This window comes from Syngnathus floridae, chromosome 2, assembly GCF_059516105.1.
Source record: "Syngnathus floridae isolate MCC-2025c chromosome 2, RoL_Sflo_1.0, whole genome shotgun sequence".
Classification (NCBI taxonomy): domain Eukaryota; kingdom Metazoa; phylum Chordata; class Actinopteri; order Syngnathiformes; family Syngnathidae; genus Syngnathus; species Syngnathus floridae.
In genome coordinates, this window is record NC_142414.1 from 27,259,687 (window position 1) to 27,278,465 (window position 18,779).

Consider the following 18,779-nt stretch of genomic DNA (forward strand, 5'->3'; position numbering starts at 1 on the left):
CAGTAAATTATTAGTTTTTTTATTTTTTTAAATTCAAGAATGACATTTAAAAAAAAAAAAAAACACTAAAATCTATTCTTTATTCGACCAGGATTTAAATTTGCATATGCATCAATGTGACCGCAAGACACCATTGGATCAAGCTTTTTCCTCTTGGCCTTGATTCTTGGCCTTTTCCTCTTCAGACTCAGAAGAGGAGCTCTTCCTAATTTTGGCATTTTTCCTCACAGCAAGGTCATCAGTTGGCTCGGTCAAAACTTCTTCTTTGATTTGTGGAGCTTGTGATGGAGCGGCTTCATTTTCTTCCTTCATAACTTCATGCTCCTCCCCGTCAGGCTTTTGCTGGTCTTTTGGACAAAACATACCGAGTCAAACTTTATTAGATAAATGCTTGTTTAGTTCTTCCAATTAGGTCCAGGACTTACCATGAGCCAGACCCTGGTCTAAAGAAAAGTCCACCCTGTCAGAAGAGAATACAAACACGTTTTCGCTGAATGCAAAACAAAACGTGGGAGGGTCCCACCTGTCGAAATTGTCCGACATCAGCTGCTGGTAGTTATCGATCTCGGACTCCAGTTTCATCTTGACGCACAGCAGGTCCTTGTTCATCTCCAACTGGCTCTCCACATGCGCTCTCATCTTCCTCAACTGCTGTTCCAAGTCCAAGATTGTCCGGTTGAAAGGGCCCAGTCGACGCCCGTTCTCCAACTTGGTGAACCTCAAGCTTTCCTCCAGATTGAAGATCTGGAGACAGTTGAAGGTAGGTCTTTTCATATCTTGTCAGATCTTGAGATTAGCTCGAGCATATCATTTCTGGATCTTTGAATTTAATAATGGCTTACCGTGCTGTGTGCACCCTGAACCTTGACCTCCAGATGTTGTTTCTGTTGAAGCAAATCTTTGAGCTCCAACTTCCCCGACTGCAATGCTTCGGCATTGCGGGCCTCTTCAACCTTGATGTTTTCAAACTAAAGAGGACGCAAAGTGAGGTAAAATAACACCGAAGAGATTGCGAGTCCACACGTCAGGTACCTTGCTCCGGTACCGATCTTCGGTCTCCTTCAGGTTCTTGGTGGCAAGTTTGTCGTACTGCTTGCGGATATTGTTGACAATCTCTGGCAAGTTGGAGTTGGGAGTTTCAATCTCCACATTGATCTCAGAGTTCTTGATCTTCTCACACAGGTCATCCACAACCTGCAAAGCACGAGACACTCGAGTCCCAAAGTGGATTGGGCTCTTCATTTTGCCGGTGTTGACGTGAAGACTCAACGTTTTTGTGGTCCTGCTCAAAGATGGCAAGCTCGTCCTTCACGAGATGAATCTCCTTCTGTGTTTGTCTGTTGCTCAGCTTGGTGTCCTCGATGTTCTTCTTCAAGTCATCCAGGTCGTTTTCAATCGCCTTCCTCGCCTTCGTCTCATCATTGAGCCTCAACGACAGGAATGGAACTCTTAGTACTTCACCTGAGTCCGTGAAAGACCTTTTTCTAAACATTTGTTCAAGTCGAGTCTTTTGAGGAAGAGAACGTTTTAGAACGGAAGAAGCTCAATCAAGAAGAGCATCTAAGGTTCCGCCAGGTCGAAATTTGACACAATTTTCCAACAGTTTGAGGAAAAAAAAGGAACTGAAGAAGCTGAATCTAGAGACTGACTTGTTCATAAAATCAGCATTGGCCAGTTTGGTGTTGTCAATCTGGAGCAGCAGCTTGGCATTATGCATGGTGACCTCCTTTATCTAAGGAAGTAAAGACACATTCGCAGACTTCAAGAAGGTTAAAGGTTGGAGTGCAAAATTCACCTCATCCCAATGTACTTTTAGAGTGTACGGAGCACTTTTGGGAGTCAATCAATATTAGCTCGAGAGTGACGTCCACCTTATTCTTGAGATGATTGAGCGGCTTCTCAAGCGCTCCCCAGTCGCGGCCCTCCGCCGTTCTCCTTTTCCCCCAAATCTCCTCGATCTCTTCCTTCAGCTGCTGGTTCTCCTTCTCCAGCTGCTTGACTCTGCCCAGGTATCCGGAGAGCCGGCCGTTCAAAGCTCGCAGCGTCTGTTTGTCATCCGCAGGGGCCGGAGAAACGGGGGTCGTGGCGGGACCGGCTGCGCGGATCGAAGCGGAGTCCCGCTCCGATTCGTTCTTGCGCAGCACGTTGCGCAGCCCTTCCAAGCTGGCCACCGACGCCCTGGCGCCTCTTCCGCCCGCGCCACCGAACATGCTCGCAGCGGTGTTTGAAGGCATGATGAGAGAAGAGGAGCTTGACAACGCGAAAACAACACAACTTGATCCTTTTATACATAAGCGCACCGATCCAATCCGCCCCCTGGAGATGGATGCTATTGGCTCACTGCTAACATCCAACCTCCTCAGAATTCAGGTTTTTTTCTGTTGCGCTTTTTGCTCAGTAGTGGTCGTAGAAATACTTTGTATATTGACTTTTGTAAGTTATATTTATAAGTTAATATTTATTTTATGACGAGTTTAGTCCTGGTGTCATTTTACTTGTTGCATTTTCGCAACAGGCTTGGCATTTGTTTGATTGGATGAAAAAAAAGCTTGCTACAGCTACAGTAAAATTAATTTGGACTTTTTTGCCGTCTTTTTCTTTCTTTCTTTCTTTCTTTCTTTCTTTCTTTCTTTCTTTCTTTCTTTCTTTCTTTCTTTCTTTCTTTCTTTCTTTCTTTCTTTCTTTCTTTCTTTCTTTCTTTCAATACCTTTGGCCCATTTCCCTGTCCTTCCACTTTTCTCCCTTTGGATTGGATGCAGGCAGAGGTGGGGGGAGGCAACAATCGGCCCAACCCTGCTTTAAATGAAGGTGAGCCGGTGAGGTCGAGCCATCGTGCTCCGATCTTCTTTCTGCGCGTCACTGTGTTCTCTCGCTGCTTGCGATGTCCGAAGGAAGAGATTACAGCAGCCAGTCGTACACCCCGGCCGGCAGCGCGACGCCCGCCAGAAGCTACCCGAGCAACAACGTCCACTCGGCGGGCAAGTTCAGGGAAAAGGACGACATGGTGGGACTCAACGATAAGTTTGTCAGGTTGATTGAAAAGGTACACTTGTGATTCATTCAAATGACAGCTACTTCTGCATATTTTACTTATTTGATTTCTTTTTAACCGAGCGGCCATCGTCTGTCTCACCGTGTCAGGTGAAACACCAGGAAGATGAAAACCAAAAATTGGACACAAAGTTGAAGATCCTCCGAGAGCAAGAGGCATATGTGGGGAACATTACGAGCACAGCGATGCAACTGGAGGAGGCGCTGAAGCAACAGATTGACAATTTACTCAGTGACCAGACAAAACTTGAGGACGAGCTCTTTCACAACCAGCAGGTGGCAGAGGACAGCAAGAAGAGGTGAGAGCTCGTCCTGTCTCCTTCTATATCGGCACGACACTTCCCATTTTATTTTGCCTTCAGATATGAGGATGAGTTGCTGAAGAAAGCAGAACTGGAAAATGAATTCATCATCACCAAGAAGGTACTGTAGCTACTCCTTTCGCTTCTACATTTAGGCACTTAAAGTGCCAGGCCAGATGATCGATCGACTTTTGGGTATTTTACGATTTTTCTGGCAATTGTTTTCAACATTTCCACGCATCCTCCGTAAGGAACATTTCATGAATCTTCATCAGCGTTTTCTGAAGAATTCCTTGGGTTTGTAAAATGATGATTATTATTTGTTCCTTTTGAGGACTTCGGAGGTATCCCCAAAGCTTTATAACAGCACCCTGCATTCGGACACTTTTGGAGTCATTGGTATCATGTATTAAAATTGTGCCTTGCAAAAGGATGCAGATGAAGGCCATTTGGAAGCTGTCCATTTGACTCTGGTGTTGGAAGAGCTGATAGGCCAGCTGGATTTCCTCAGGATCGGCTACGATGAGGTAACCAGGAGGTTTTATCCCCTCGTTTTTGTTTCTACTCCCACCCCACCGACATTGCGGCGGCACTCCTCGCAGGAAATCAAAGAGCTGCAATCTCAAATCCAAAACGAGACGGTGGTTATACGAGGAAACGCTAAGCGCTCTCTGGACGTGAACGAGATTGTCGAGAGCGTAAGGGGTCAGTACGCCGACATTGCTGCTCGTAGCAAAGGGGAAGCAGAGCATTGGAACCAGAAGAAGGTAAAAAGGAGGACGTCTCGTGTCAGATGATTCAACACCACTGATTGATTGATTCCGCTTGCTTCTAGATGGATGCAATGGTTTTGAAAGCAGGACAGCGAGAGCAGGAAGTGCGAGATGTACGGAGGGAGATCTCAGACACGGTGCGCTTCATCCAGAGGCTCAATGGAGACCTGGATGCTCTCAAAAGAAAGGTTTGTTGACAGAGCCGGGATACGTAAGTACAGTCAAATTCAAGTCTGGGGATTTTTCCTTTGTTTTGCCTTTCTATGAGTCGCTGGTTTCTTTGCTTGTAGGAAGAGTCTCTGAGGAAGGACGTTGACGAGGCAATCATGGAAGGAGACAAAAGCTTGGAGGGGGCCTGCAAGGACATCGGTGAGCTGGAAGAGGCCCTGAGGTGCGCCAAACAAGATATGGCCGGCCAGATGCGAGAACACCAAGAGCTGATGAACCTCAAGCTAGCCTTGGATATTGAGATCGCCACCTATCGCAAGCTGCTGGAGGGAGAGGAGATGAGGTATTGTTGAAGTACGGGAAAATGGGAAATCGTTTTGCCACATCAGCTGTAGTACTCGTCCCCAAACTGATTTTTCCTTGTCTTCATTGCAGAATGGATAAACTCATACGCAATTCAGGTAAGAATGTTAACTTTGTTTTGAGCGTTTTATTTAATTCAGTTGTCATGTATTACAATAATATTGAGTTGTATTTTTCTTCATGAAAAAAAAATGGAGCAGACTCCCACTGCTAACAATAACAATGTTTTTTTGCACTGTACTGTAGCTGAAAGTAGCAATGGGAAAATGAAGCTTTAAATTAGCTTTGTGAACCAGTTGTTGTTTATTTGACTGGGTGTCTATTTCGTAAACCTCTTCCTTTAAATCAACAGTGCCATCTCGAGGAGTCAAAAAGTCCAAATTTGCAGCTTCCTTTTCCCATCACTATAAAAGTGCATTTTAAACAAATCCTGTATTCATTTGCCTCCACAATTGTCTTCCACGAATTCCAAACCTCCCTTTTGCTTAGATTTCTAAAAATCCAGGCAGCCAGCACCCAATTGGACGGACGAGTGGAGTCAAATGTTCGTTTGTGACTCATCATGCGTGCAGCAGTGTCATGTTACAACATCGGCTGGATATTGAAGGGAGTTTGAGGTGCTTTTCAGTCTGACCTTTTTTTTTTTTTTTTTTTTCTAAATATGTCATATTGAGTTTTGGCTTCATATACTGTGTAAGATTTTAAAAAAGGTGTTTGGGTACATTCATTAAGGCTGTAAAGCAGCACTTGATTATGATTTATAAGATACATTTTTGGTTTGTCCAATATTGTCACGACTCGTCCCTGGTTGTTTTATTATGTCTATATGTTGCCATGGTTTGTGTTGGCGTCGCCCCTCCCCTCCCCGCCCCTCCCCTCCCCTCCCCTCCCGTGTTACCGCAATCAATGTAACCACAGTCACCTGCCTCTCTCTCTCGTTACCTGTCGTGTATTTAAGTCGTGTCTGCGCGTTACGCCACTCCCGGTCGGATTGTTGATGTCTTCTCATCTCATGTCATGTTTCTTGTTTCTTGGTTCCTGTCTTTGTCAGTTCTGTTTCGGTTAGCCAGTCTGCGGTAGGTCGGTGGTTGGGTCCATTAAGTTATGTTAGTTTGCCGGTTGTGTTGGTCTTGTTATGTTAGTTTGCCGGTTGTGTTGGTCTTGTTCCTGGCCCCTTCTCCTCCCTTCCAACTCCCTTTTCCCTCAATAAACCAAGCTGGTCCAAGGTGCATTTGCTCGCCCTGCTCCATTCCGATCCTGACAAATATACAGTAGGTAAAACGTGCGAATTGACGACATTTGTCTTATCTAAACTAAATAAACTGACCGATAAGAAATTGTAAAATTATCAAATACAGTCGATAAATGTGGGTACATTTTGACGGCTTGAAAAAAGTGCAGTCACACTTTGTTCTTTTGTTTTACACACGTTCAAACTAAATGAGGAAAAAAGCCGTCCCTGACGAAAGCCTGTCTTAAATACGTATTCCCAACAGCTTCTCGTTCTTCGTGACATGTCCACGTTCTTCCGATATGGAAAACATGCGTATTTGTACATGGACTTAACATGCTGGAGGAACACCCAGATCCATGCGGGCATCTCATTTCTCCTCACGCCGTGCATCATTTTAGACCTTGTTTGCACCTAATTTCATTAGTCTGCTCTTGCTCCTGGGGCCATCTTCTTTCCACCCACGTGCAACACGTTAGACAGACATACATACATACATACATACATACATACATACATACATACATACATACATAAAAGCCCATTTTCAGTCAGGAAAAGAAGGCACACAATATATTCCACATTTATTCCAACATCCAATTTCTTCTCTTGCTTTGAAGCAAATACATCTTTTAATAAACATAGCACACATTTGCAGTCCTTCTAGTGACATTTAAAAAAAATAATAATGGAAATTGTACTTCCTGAGAGCTAGCCAACGTTCTGCCACGAGCCTCTTAATAAATGTCCGTATGGAACTTAGGTCAATATTATTCCTTGTGTCTTCTTACTGTAGATGGACTACTCAAGGGAGTGCATCCTTCTCTCCTCCTCAGCTTGCATACCAGTACATAGATAAACACCCAGCCCACCGCTGGGGAAAGTAGGAGTAAACATTGCGGGCCAGGCAGGAGGTAGAGGGAAACTGCTTACAATCATTTCAAGTGCAGCCAAAGGAACAAGAGGCGCTCCAACCACATCATGACGTGCGTGCGTGCGCGAAATCTAACAATGCGACGGTCACATTACCCTGCCATTGTTTGGCCACCTCGACTAGGTGCTCAGCTACTACGAATCAACTATTACCAGAACAACAACGACGACTTGATCAGTATCAACAACAGCATCACCTATGCAACATATTGAGTTCAGTCACTGAAAACTTGCATGCGTAGCAGGGCAGGGGTGTCGACTTTTCAAATCCACTGTAGGAATGCACTTTTTGAAAGGATATGACATGAGAATTTTTTACAAATTATTTTGCCAACCAACCTCTCGGACCCCGTTTTGAGAACCACCGCTGTAGACTTTTTGACATGAGTTGACAAGTTCAAGCACAAAAGCGGCGTGTAGACGAAAATAGAGCCATGCTGCCAATAACATCATCAAATTCTGGTCAATTGTTTTGGACCTATCATAAAAGTTGTTTTTTTTTAACGTAAATAATATATTGCCCCAAATGAACAAAAGCTACTCCGTAGCATTGTCGTTGGCATTTTCCCTGCCGGCCGTCTGAATCTTCTGCCTCAACCTGTCTCGAAGCTTCCGCTGCAGCTTGTACGCCGGTCGCGTGTACTGCCGGTTGGCGAGGCCCAGCACCAGCGGCACCACAGTCGTACTTCCGATCCCCATGCACGAGAGTACGATGAGCGTGTTGGAGTTCCATTTGGTGTCGCTGATCAGGTAAGCCATGCACACGTGCATGTAGATGAGGTAGGGAAGCCAGCAGGCCAGAAAAGTCAAGGAGACCGCCACAAGGCAGCGCGTGTAGCGCATGTTCAGCCGCTGCTCCTGGTCCGAAGCTTGGCCGCGCTCCACCGAGCGGTGCAGCCGGCAGATGTCTTTCAGTTGGCCCCGCGTGATCCACAGCACGCGACAGGTCATGGCGCCGATGGTGAGGATGGCGGGCAGGACGAGACCGTAGACCTCCAGGTAGATGAAGGCCTTGGTGAAGACGCGTCTGTACGAGCAGCACGGGGGGACGTCGGCCGAACAATTGGACCAAAGGGGCAACTTGGGGTCGCGTGCGCAACAGCTGTTCCAATCCGGCCCGCTCCAGTTGTTCCAGCCCAAAGCCGGCAGCGAGGCGTACAGGAGCGGCGGCGTCCACACCAACAGCAAGGCCAGGGGGAAACTTCGATGCATCCACAAGTTGCTGTAGTGCAGGGGCTCGGCGATGCAGACGTAGCGCTCGTAGTGGACCGTCACCAAGTTGAGCAGAAAGGCCAGGAAGAGGAAGTTTGGGAGAATGTGCGCCACCAGGCAAGAGCCGAAGCTCAGCTGGCGGTTCAGTCCCATCAGAGATATGAAAGGGAGCGCCACGCCCGTGCACAGGTCCGCCACTAACAGGCTCAGGAAGAAGTAGTTGGGCGTGTTGTGGAGCTGCCGGGTGCAAACGATGCCAAAGATGATCACCAGGTTGGCGAGGATGATGGAAACCGACAGCGGGATGGTGATGGCGTAGATCAGCTTTTCCTGGCTCAGCACAGCGCCAGGCTCGCCGCACTCCATTCTTGGGGATCCCAACGCGCACGCTCCGCTCCCATCAACCTGCGGTGACCCTGCGGGATGCCCAAATCACACGACCGACCGAGGAGATATCAAGGGTGTCCACAAAAATAAAGATTTCTTTTCAACAATTCTTCAGAAAAGGCTGATAAACGTGTGGAAATGTGGGTTGAAAAAAAATTGCAGTGCCCCCACGCCTCCCCCCTCTAGCTCTGCCACTGACTAATTTGACGTCTATCCGTCCTTCTTTGTACTCTGCACATTCTGTTCATAGCCACACGGGAAAATCGTAAATCTTTTCCCAGCTGACTTGTGGGAGGTGGACTTATTAACCTTGGACTCATTAGCGGTCGTACAGACAGACAACCATTAAGAGTGACATTAACATCGAAGCGGTGGGTGGCTGCGGCATTTGGTGCCAAATACTCATAAAGCGCCTCTTCGGAAAATCACATCTTTCCTTAACCTCTGGGGAAAATGTCAAAGGATCATTGTAAGATGTAAATATGAATTATTCTTTTTTTACAATTAAAAGCGTTGATTAGAAAAAAATCCTAGACAAATTCAACATTTCAATGTTGAACTTCAAAATGAAGATATGAGCCAGTCTTATACGTATTTTGGCATCCGACTCCAGGGGAGTCAGCGGCTCTAGTGATGAATCTTGCCGGCCGTCACGCAGACTCGCAGAACTTCTTTGGTGGCATTTTGCTTTGATTACTTTTACCATAAACAATTATGGATAACATCAAATTCCATTTTTCGTAATCCCTTTTAGAATTGGAACAAGCTTTTGTCGGTTATCTCGCTCAGATATTTCTTCTTAATCAAAAGACAGAATCCAAAGAGGCCCTTTGTGTCATGCGGTCACGTTTATTTTTCCGGATTTCTGTCTTGTCTGTGTCGTAACTTCACTTCCTGTTTTATTTTGTCATCCTTTCCGTTTCAGTTCGTGATTCCTTCCTCTGTTTTCGGTTGTCTTGTATTCCCCGATCCCGATTGTGTGCACCTGCGCGATTGGCGCTAATTGTCAGCACCTGCGTCCCAGCCCTTTAGTGTGTATTTAGTCCGTGTCTTCCCCTTGTCTTGTGCCAGTGTGTCTTGCCTCGTCCCGACCACCAGCGATTCCTTGACGTCCGAACTCCCAGTAAGATTCCTCCTTTTTGTCTCGCCACAGAGCGACGCCTTTTGTTAGTGCCTTGTTCCCCCTAGCCCTTTTTGTCTCGCCCGAGTGCGACGCTTTTTGTTTGGACTTTTTGCCGAGTGTTTCCCTCGCGAGAGGCGCCTTGAGTTGGATTTTCTGTTCATCATTTATTGGAATAAGTCAGAGAAAAGAAAGACTCTGCATCCGAGTCCTCCGCCTTGTTCCCTGCCTGACACTTTGTTTGATTAACTTCTGCCCACACTACTGATTATGAAAGCCCTGCTTGAATTGGATTGACTTGGAAAACTGAAATTTGATTCGACAAAAAATACAAATTTGAAATCTACTAGTGGTAGTTTAGCAAAGACAAACAATCTGAAGACAATCGACATTTAATGGAGCAAATAATGGGTTGTAAATGGAGGTTAGTGCTTCCGCTAACTTTTTGAAATTGAATCAAACTGCAGTTTATGAAGCAGGGACGGCCCACGCTTTCTTCCATATGACACATGGTTCATTCACTGTTCACTCATATTACAGCGACATAAAAGATGACAAGTGTCAATCCCACAACCTTTGTTAGATTACACAGTGACTTTTTGGAAAATCAATCAAAGTCAGTGAAATCGGGTTTTACCTCTCTGAGTGAAGATGGGTCCGGTCGGATCCATTCAGCACCTTATCATCCCTTCTGCCTGCCACATCTGCGCTCGCTCGCTCACTTGCTCAGAATGATCATGGCTGCTTCCTTTATAATCCCTTTAGTGGATCCCAAGTTCTGGAGACGTCACAAGACACTGAGCAGCCCAGACGTCTGTCCGCACGCTGGAAAGGAGGAGGAGGAGGAGAAGGAGGAAGAGAAGGAGGAAGAGAAGGAGGAGGTAGCAGACTTCTGACCCACTGACTTTCTCTCTCTCTCGCTCTCGCTCTCTCTCTCTCGCTCATCCCCTTGCATCTCCTATCCAAGGTGTACATTTATTCCTTTGATATAAAAAAACAAACAAAATCTCGGTTTAAATTGGTCAGCAGCCAATTTTGGTAACGGCTCCGAGCCACACTGTCATCTAATTGAGTTTCAGGTGAACACTCAATTTGTTGAGCACTTTACTGGAACACACCTAACCAAATAGAGACAGGAAAGTAACCCGTCATCTGTATAGTATACTTAGTACAAGTGCAGGGGGGGAGTGGTAAAAAGTCATCGTGATAAAATGGATTCATTGAAATGTCCTCAAGTACAACTGGCATGATTTTTCACTGTCAATTGTATAAATTGTTGATAACAAAAAATAAAGTTTCATTTTAATATTATATTTAAATTTATATTCAATTAAATATTATATTTTAAATATAATAATTTTACAACCGTCATGATTTTTTACTGTAAATTGTATAAATTGTTAACAAAAATATAAATATAAAGCGTCATTTTAATATATTTACATTTATATTAAATTAAATATATTTTAAATATGTATAGCAATTTTAAATATTGTATATTAAATATAAATGTATTATATTAAATTTTAATATCAACTTGCAAGTGATGGCATTAAGGAAAAATAGGTAACTTGTGCCACACTCACTTACGCACGCACGCACGCACGCACTCAGTCAGTCAGGGCATACAGTATGTCAGAAATTCCCAACACGCCCGCCGGGTGTCTAAACACAGCGTGTGATGGAAGGACGACGGAGGCTGTCTTTGTTTTCCAAGGCCGTGAGCGTTTGGAGGCCTGTCAGATCCACAAGCTGCATGTGTCTGCAAAGACGCTACGCAGGAGGACCAGGCGAGACGGGACATCACAACATCTCGACTTGAGAAAGGAAGACACGCAGCCAAAGTTGGAACCCGAGCTCTGTTTCTTACCATGGCCGAAGACACATTGTGACAATTCACACCCCGTGTCTGGATGAGTTACAATACACAACGAGACACAATGAGCTCAGAGGCTCCAGAAATGTTGGGAGAAGGAAGGAGCACTTGTGCACAGGATGTTTATCCTCGTTCCTGCGAGGCAGGACAACAATCCCACCACCGGTTTCAAGTTGGAACGGACTGATCGTTGGGCCTCGAGCGCAGTTTTTGGTGCCAGGCTGACCGACTCGTTGAGAACTTTCAAAAATGAAGATAATCTGCACCACCGGTTATGATTAGGTTAGGAGCCAGCCAGCCGGACGGCCAGCCGGCCAGCCAGCCAGCCAGCCAGCCAGGGGAGATTTGTGCTACTCAGTTGGACCGACTGATCCATTGATACCAATCTTACGTCATGAACCCCCCCCCCCCTATGCTTCAATTGAGTTTAAGGGTTGAGCCGGTTCGTTTATTCATGACATTTAAAGTGCCATTAAGGAAAAGTCACTTCTTCAGGAGTCTTCTTGGCTCCCAAATGTCTTACAAGCTTCTTTCTGATCTGATCAAATGTCAAGATTACAAACAAGATGCCACTCAACGGATCACAACGTTTAAAAGTGACTTATATCCTGATAATTGGTGGAAACATGATTGGTACCAAACAATAAAAACCAAAAAATCAGATGGAGTAAAATGTGCTTTTAGTATATTTTTCCATGCTGTATTTACAATTAGGTTAGCCCAGGTAGGAATAATAAAACAAAGTCCGGAGGGAATTTGACCATTCAAACATGATGAGAAATTATTTCGGCAAAGTTCATCAGGTGGAGCTTTACGAAGTGGAACAAGCCCATGGGAGGAGTTGAAATCTTTTGGGGTTCAGGTTCTGTCCTGATTCCTGAAATTTCTCTCTGCTGCATTCACTCTCTTTTTTTTTTATCGATCAGGCCTTTGGAGGCAGAAGACTTTGGCTTGGTTGTCTCCTGAGGCAGTGACTGCCACTGTCGCTTCCCTGGAGGAGAGGAACAACGTCAAGCTGCAGCCAAGTCTGCTATAAAGCTAAAAAACAAAACAAAAAGAAAACGCCACGTCCCACCTGTTCATTGTGAAGTCTAAGATCTCAGCGGCGTGACCGCGATACTCGGACACCATCTTCCCGGAGCGAGCGTCCCATTGGCGCAGCGCTCCGTCTAAACTGCAGGTGGACACCAGCGAAGAAGACTCCTCCCACTGCAGGTGAACCACGCCAGCCTGGAGGCGAAGAGAGTCAAGGATTTTCCTTTCACGCTACCTGTCAAGTTTGCGAGCGGCAAAACGACAAACCTCATGCCGGCAGCTGTGTCGTAGCACTTGTGTGGAAAGATCGTAAATGGCCAAGGTGCCATCCAGATACGCCGCGGCGATGAGTGGAAGGCTGCAGAAGACACAAGATGGCCGCCCACATTATGAGTGTGTTCCACAAGTGTTGGGGAGAAGGAAAAAAAAAAAATCAGCAGTGTGTAAAAGATGCATATCCATTACAACAAGCCAACTTACATGTTGCAGAACCCCACCGACTCCACAGAGTTGGATTCTTCCCCATCTCTCGATCCTTTGGCTTTGCCCCCGTCCAAAGAGAACACGCCCACCACCTGGTAAAAAGTGTCAAAAATAAATACTGATGTAAATAAAAGGGCATCTATTTTTGCAATTGTGTTGCCATGGCACCCACCTTGCCGGTAGCCGTGTTGATGAGCTTGACACTACCATCCACTGAGCCAGTAAGGACCAACGAGCCATCCTTGTTGCATGTAAGGCATGTTAGCGCCCCCTGGTGTCCATCCTGACCTTTTTTTTTTTTAATGCGGATGGTAAAGAGAAAATTAATAATGAAGTGATCTGCAATGAGTCATTTCCATTACTGATACTAAGGAAAATGGTGGTTTAACACCTCCTACTATCTTACTTTCTTCTATAAACGTCTTCCAACTCAATTCTGGTTTTCTAATGAGATAAACACAAATTCACCTTTAATGACATGGAGGCAGTTGCCCTGCTTCAAATCCCACAAGCGCACGGTTCCGTCCTCATAACCCACCACAGCGCGTTTACCTGAGGAAAAACATCATGTGCAAGCATATATTGTCATCATGGAAAATCTTGGGGAGCTGGAACGGATTGATGGCATTTCCATTCATTTCAATGGGGGAATATGATTTTGTCCAAAGTTGAAGGCATGACTGTACTCCTTTTTGTGGGTTACCGTCAGGAAGGACTTTGCCACTGGTGGACTGGCATGCAGAACTCTGGAAGGTTTTACAGTCTCCACCGGGAATCTTCCACATCCACATGTTACCATCATCGGTTCCTGCCAGGAGCACTGGAGCGCAGGGATGCCACTCCAACCACTGAGGAAGAGTCAGGTCACAAGACTTGAGCTCTGACTGCACTTTCCAGAAATCAAAGCAAAATGTGCTTTACCTCCAGATCGCCGACTTCAAAAGACCAGACCTCTTCTTTGGTCTCCACTTTCCAGACTTTAATCAGGCCGCTCATGTCACCTGAAGCCACAAGCGAGGAGTCGTGACTGAAAACAGCACACGTGACAGAGTCTTTGTGACCTGTGCGGAAAAAAATGGGAGAAGTTGTCAAGGTTTCCTTCCACATGATACGGTGTTCTCTTGCTATGTTTTTTCAAGCTATGTCATTTCGTAATCAACATCTGCAGACTCACCAGTACACTCCAAGACAACTTGGCCATCGCTCACTCTCCACACGTACGCCTTATCGTCTTCTCCTCCGGTCACTGCCAAGGTATTAGTGGCTGGGTCCAAGCTCACGCAAAACACAGAGCCTGAAGGGGGAATAAAATTAAAAAAGAAAAAGACCACAGGAAAATTCAAAGTCAAACACTGATTGTTTTCTTGATGGCAGGGAAGACCACGGTGCATGGCACCAATACCGGTGTGTTTGGAGAAAGTCAAGTCGCTATCATCCCGCTCCAATTCCATCTCGTCCTCCGTCTCCCAGCCTTCGTCGTTGTCTGCATCGGCGGGCTCTTCAAAGCCAATGTCCTCCATGTCGTCTGCCAAGTTATCTGTCGGCACAAGCCAAATGTGAGACATTGCAATTCAAGCTGATGGCCAACGTGTTGGCTGATCAACCTTTACTGGTGTAAACAAACACAAAAAAAGGGTCAAATTAAAAACGTGCAAGTGGGGACCACAGACGGTTATGCTCGAATTCTCTGTGGGTCGGGATAATAATTGGTACTGTTTATTTGAGAGGTGCTAATTTATCATGGCCAAAATTGGATTTAAAACACATTACACTTAACATTTGCTAATTGCCACATGGTATTGCAAATCGAAACACAAAAAAAACAGAGATGGTTGAGATTTTGTCCAGTTTAATTTCAACGCACCTGGACCATCATCATTGTCATTCAGCTCGATGACTTCAATGATTTCTTCGTCTCCGTGAAGTTCTATGGAATCTTGCTCCGGGTTAGCCATGCTGCTAGCACGCTTCGAGCTAAACAACTAAACCAAGAGGCAGCTTTTGCAGTTGGGCAATGAGGACACTATTATATTTCAATCCGAGCCAATGTCGCATGTGCTGTTGATGAAAAATAGATCATCGTGAGCGGCATGTCGAAAACTAAAAATAAACAACAATTAAACAAACCTACAGACACTATTTCTCACTGTGTCTTTCCACGTTGCCCGACTCTGTACTCTGCCCCGAATTTTGTTTGCCAAGGTAAATCAGGTACTCAATCCAAATTATGACCACGCTCACGTCCCATAAAATGGCGTATTTGGTTGCTCCTATTATAGCTATATGATGTCGCAATGTTTGACGAGTAAATGTCCCAGAATTGTTGACTATTTAAATCGTTTGAAATGAAGGATTGCCTGAAAACCTACTCCGGGGTAAATTATATCTTAGAGTCGCAGGGTGATGACATCATGAAAGCAGTCACTGCGCCATAACAGCCACATCCACTAGATGTCAGTGTTAACAATGAAAATCACACAGCCGCCAAACTAAACCAAAAAAAAGTAGGGGGAAAAAGTATTTGTGGGGAAAATGGGCCATTTATTCTGTATTTTTCTTCTTCTGATTTTAAAACAAAAGCCATAATGATCTGATTCATCCAGCTCCACCATGAATGGTGTACACAGTTTTAATGAGATATGTTATATATTTTTCTGTTTCACGTTGTTACACACTTACTTACTGAAGCGCAATATAACCAAAATATTGCAAAGTCAGTCCTTTACAACTATTGAACTTTATATTACCGCTCATAGACAGCTGGGATGGGCTCCAGCACACCTACCACCCGGTTTGGAAAGTGAATGAATGAATCAAAGAATTATAATTGTACTATATTATTTTACAATTTATTCATAAATTTTACAAATCACAATTGGAGGGTTCCAAATCGATGCTAATTTGAGAGCTTTTGCTCAAGATGACACACTAGCTGCGTAAATTGCTTTGCTTACTGGTCTAGAATAAACTTGGCTATTTAAAAAAATATATATTTATTTATTTTTAAATGGTCATATGAGTAACAAGGCTTTGATGATTTGAGTGGCATACTCTCCTAATTAATGCTGAAAACAGGCCTACACATAGTCAGAGCAATTACCCTGATGATGTCATTATTGATGAGTCATGTCGATCGCTTTAGTTTCTGTGGCGAAAAGGTTTTAGGAACAGGGTTGCATGTATGTTGAGAGATGCAGCAAACATCAGACAAACAACGTTAGAGCATAATAATGACTCATTTAAGGGATGGACGCTTGATGTGGTGGAAGATGTGTCTGTTATTATTCTTTTTTTTGACTATTTGTCAAATTATACGGCATATGTGTTGAACAGTTTATGGCATTTTCTTTTGACAGGTATTGTCAATGCTGAATTATAGTGCTGACATTTCTCCGGTCTGTAATTGAATTTTCTGGTTTCATGGTTAAATGTGTCTAAGTCACTCTACTTCCCAGAAAAAGCTTTCAAAGGAGCCATCATGACACACTTAAATCTGCTAAAGGAAATTATTGACGGATTAGCAGCTCCTTTGAGCAATATTGAGCATAAATATAGCATAGGTCATAAAATGCCTAAAAGAAGGCGAGTATAAATGACTCGTCCTCTTAAAAATAACAGAACTGACTCAAGTGGGAATGATTTTGCTTTGGACTAGAATAATGATAGAGGATAAATGAAGCCACACAAGTTCTGTTCTGTGTGTGGAATGGGCAGCCATAATTTCCAGTTTGTTTTGCAAATACTCCAAGCAAAATGATGACACTAATCAATGCAATAGCACAGAGGATGATTGCTGAAATTGAGGTTGTCTTATTCTGTCTTTTTGTTTTCTGGTGACTTTTAAAGGTCCACATGAATTCAGCTCGTAGATGTCATCGGGACACCTCATTAAAAGTTTGACATACACAGGAACTAAGGTGGGGTGCGAGCCCACATTACGTATATTCAACCAATGTATGAAAATAAGAAGCACTTTGTTTTTTCTCTTTTTTTTCCCCACTGGATGTGACTGTTATATGTTAAGCGTAAAGAAAGCAACCCTGAGGTCTTGCTACTTTGTCCGCACGCTGCATGCGGGAGCACGCTGGGTGAGACTTGAGCTTCCCCTGGCTAACCGCTAACAGCCAGTTGTGTGTGTGTCTTACAAGTGGTCTGGTCCGCAGCCTGCGTGTGATGTGTCCGCTGCGGTGGCAGGGTGCTACTTTACGCTAGGCCTGTTGACTTTTCTGGCCCCATTGCTGCTTTTCAGCCAGCCACCAGGCAAAATGTCATTGATTTGAAGATCATCGAGAGTTTTTTGGTGTGTGCGTGTGTTTGATAGTTTGGCTCACTCACCGGTTGATCCCCTTGGATGCAAAACGGTTAAACTGACATCAGCTACTTGGCAACATGAACGCGACACTGACCAAATTGCACATGTGCCGTTCTAGGCCAAATAAGCCAGTCTAATCCGTCTTTTGACATCACCGCTCTGACCGCACATGCATTTACACACACTTTGATGTTTTTTTTTAGGAGAGTCCTTATAACAATAATACAGATGTCCAGAACCAATCTGGGTTTTATGACAAATCTGGATTAAAGCCTTCTTTTTTTTTTTTTTTTAGTATGTCTGATAATGATGATCTTTTATGGCCTTTTATTGCTTACATGCGGTAAAAGCAATAAATAGAGCAATTTGTCAGCCACACGAGAGCTGAACGCATTAAGGCTGGAATTAAATTGTAAAAACAGCATATTGTCATTTGGAACTGAGGAAAAACATCAACTTTTTGTTTCGATGTTTAAGAGGTGTGTCAGATCAAGATGCTCATTAGATAGCGTGATTATTGCACACGGCTGGCCACAATCAAACTGGTCCCGTCTTCTGTTTAGTTTGTGGTCATGTGCAGTCTCACAAAGCTGCAACTTACACGCTTTCAAATTGTCGGCTCAAATGTGATGACGACGTTTTCTGATCACTTTGCCAATTTTTTGGAAGAGAGTGTGCCAGAGCCAGGGTCTCGTGTCTTTAGCGCGTGCGCTGAAGCGCAACAAGACGCGGTCGCTCACCTTACATAACTGATGCTGTGTTGCCGAATACAAATTACAATTCTCTGTTGCCGTGGTTACGGCGATCCCAACAGACCTCCCTTGTACTCCAAAAGAGGAACGACCCCGATTCATAAATGCAAGTCAAGCAGCAGAAAGCTGCGCCTGGGCTAAAAATAATCAAAACGGGAAGACAATGTTGAGATGATTCCCTCTTCAAAGATTGGAAACAATAAACTTGACCTTTATGCATGTTTGAATGACTTTATGATGCCAGATAGCGCAACACCCGGAACGAGAAGTCGTTGGACATTGTCAACAGCGTCTGACCGTTGAACTCGTGCGAAAAAAAGAACGGGAGCGCTCTGTTGACTGGCCCCAATCCGAGAAACTCTTTAGCATCTTACGATCATCACACCAGCAAAACCTGGCCTCGTGTGGGTGGCTGTGTGAGAGGCTAAATCTAATATCAAGCAGTGGAAATGAACATTCATTGCATTCGAGCAGGGAATGAGAAAGGCCCCTCATGTTACATTGAGCAAGAATTTGATAATAACGCTTGTTTCATTTTGCTTCCGCTCGATGCGTGTTAAATGCTGAGCAGTACGGCTAAGTGGTTCTCAAACTGGGGGCTGAGAGCTATAGCGTGAGGCTCAGCAAAAATATTCACGATAACATATTGTCTTTTGATGAAAAAAAAACAACGCACACACATGCTGGGTATGCCCCATAAAACAAAACAAAATCAAACAAAACAGTGGTTCTCAATTGTGGTACAAGTAGCAGTCGTGGTACATGGGCGCCCTCTAGTGGA

The 18,779-nt window shown here is 44.5% G+C and overlaps 4 protein-coding genes and 1 long non-coding RNA gene across 7 annotated transcripts; 2 read left to right on the top strand and 3 right to left on the bottom strand.

The window, feature by feature from the left end:
• Nucleotides 1–81: 81 nt before the first annotated feature.
• On the bottom strand, nt 82–2,373 carry LOC148402986 (keratin, type I cytoskeletal 18-like). The gene is made up of 8 exons (XM_088358638.1): nt 1,872–2,373; nt 1,650–1,732; nt 1,271–1,427; nt 1,033–1,194; nt 843–968; nt 524–744; nt 426–460; nt 82–347 (listed from the first exon to the last, which is right to left on the bottom strand). The coding sequence occupies exons 1-8, from the start codon at nt 2,232–2,234 to the stop codon at nt 139–141; spliced, it is 1,356 nt and encodes a 451-aa protein (XP_088214764.1). The 5' UTR covers nt 2,235–2,373; the 3' UTR covers nt 82–138.
• Nucleotides 2,374–2,818: 445 nt separating this feature from the next.
• On the top strand, nt 2,819–6,758 carry LOC148402987 (intermediate filament protein ON3-like). Of its 2 annotated transcripts, none has more exons than XM_088358694.1 (9): nt 2,819–3,043; nt 3,142–3,350; nt 3,414–3,474; nt 3,785–3,880; nt 3,956–4,120; nt 4,189–4,314; nt 4,417–4,637; nt 4,730–4,755; nt 6,685–6,758. In XM_088358694.1, the coding sequence occupies exons 1-9, from the start codon at nt 2,882–2,884 to the stop codon at nt 6,741–6,743; spliced, it is 1,125 nt and encodes a 374-aa protein (XP_088214820.1). In that variant the 5' UTR covers nt 2,819–2,881; the 3' UTR covers nt 6,744–6,758. The 2 variants fall into 2 exon arrangements, with proteins under 2 accessions (XP_088214820.1, XP_088214811.1); XM_088358685.1 differs by lacking the exon at nt 6,685–6,758 and adding an exon at nt 5,147–5,886.
• On the bottom strand, nt 6,414–10,379 carry gpbar1 (G protein-coupled bile acid receptor 1). Its single transcript, XM_088358670.1, has 2 exons — nt 10,178–10,379; nt 6,414–8,449 (listed from the first exon to the last, which is right to left on the bottom strand). Exons 1-2 carry the CDS (start codon nt 10,209–10,211, stop codon nt 7,359–7,361), a joined length of 1,125 nt encoding a protein of 374 aa, XP_088214796.1. The 5' UTR covers nt 10,212–10,379; the 3' UTR covers nt 6,414–7,358.
• Nucleotides 10,380–10,410: 31 nt separating this feature from the next.
• Nucleotides 10,411–12,077, top strand: LOC148402989 (uncharacterized). Its single transcript, XR_015853532.1, has 2 exons — nt 10,411–10,507; nt 11,258–12,077. It is a non-coding gene; the product is annotated as an uncharacterized LOC148402989 (long non-coding RNA).
• A 2-nt stretch (nt 12,078–12,079) lies between these two features.
• Nucleotides 12,080–15,302, bottom strand: aamp (angio associated migratory cell protein). Of its 2 annotated transcripts, XM_088358660.1 has the most exons (12): nt 15,066–15,302; nt 14,799–14,992; nt 14,337–14,471; nt 14,109–14,228; nt 13,856–13,995; nt 13,638–13,782; nt 13,403–13,486; nt 13,107–13,222; nt 12,932–13,026; nt 12,719–12,809; nt 12,492–12,646; nt 12,080–12,407 (listed from the first exon to the last, which is right to left on the bottom strand). In XM_088358660.1, the coding sequence occupies exons 2-12, from the start codon at nt 14,887–14,889 to the stop codon at nt 12,332–12,334; spliced, it is 1,248 nt and encodes a 415-aa protein (XP_088214786.1). In that variant the 5' UTR covers nt 14,890–14,992; nt 15,066–15,302; the 3' UTR covers nt 12,080–12,331. The 2 variants fall into 2 exon arrangements, with proteins under 2 accessions (XP_088214786.1, XP_088214776.1); XM_088358650.1 differs by having other exon boundaries at nt 14,799–15,301.
• Nucleotides 15,303–18,779: the final 3,477 nt, after the last annotated feature.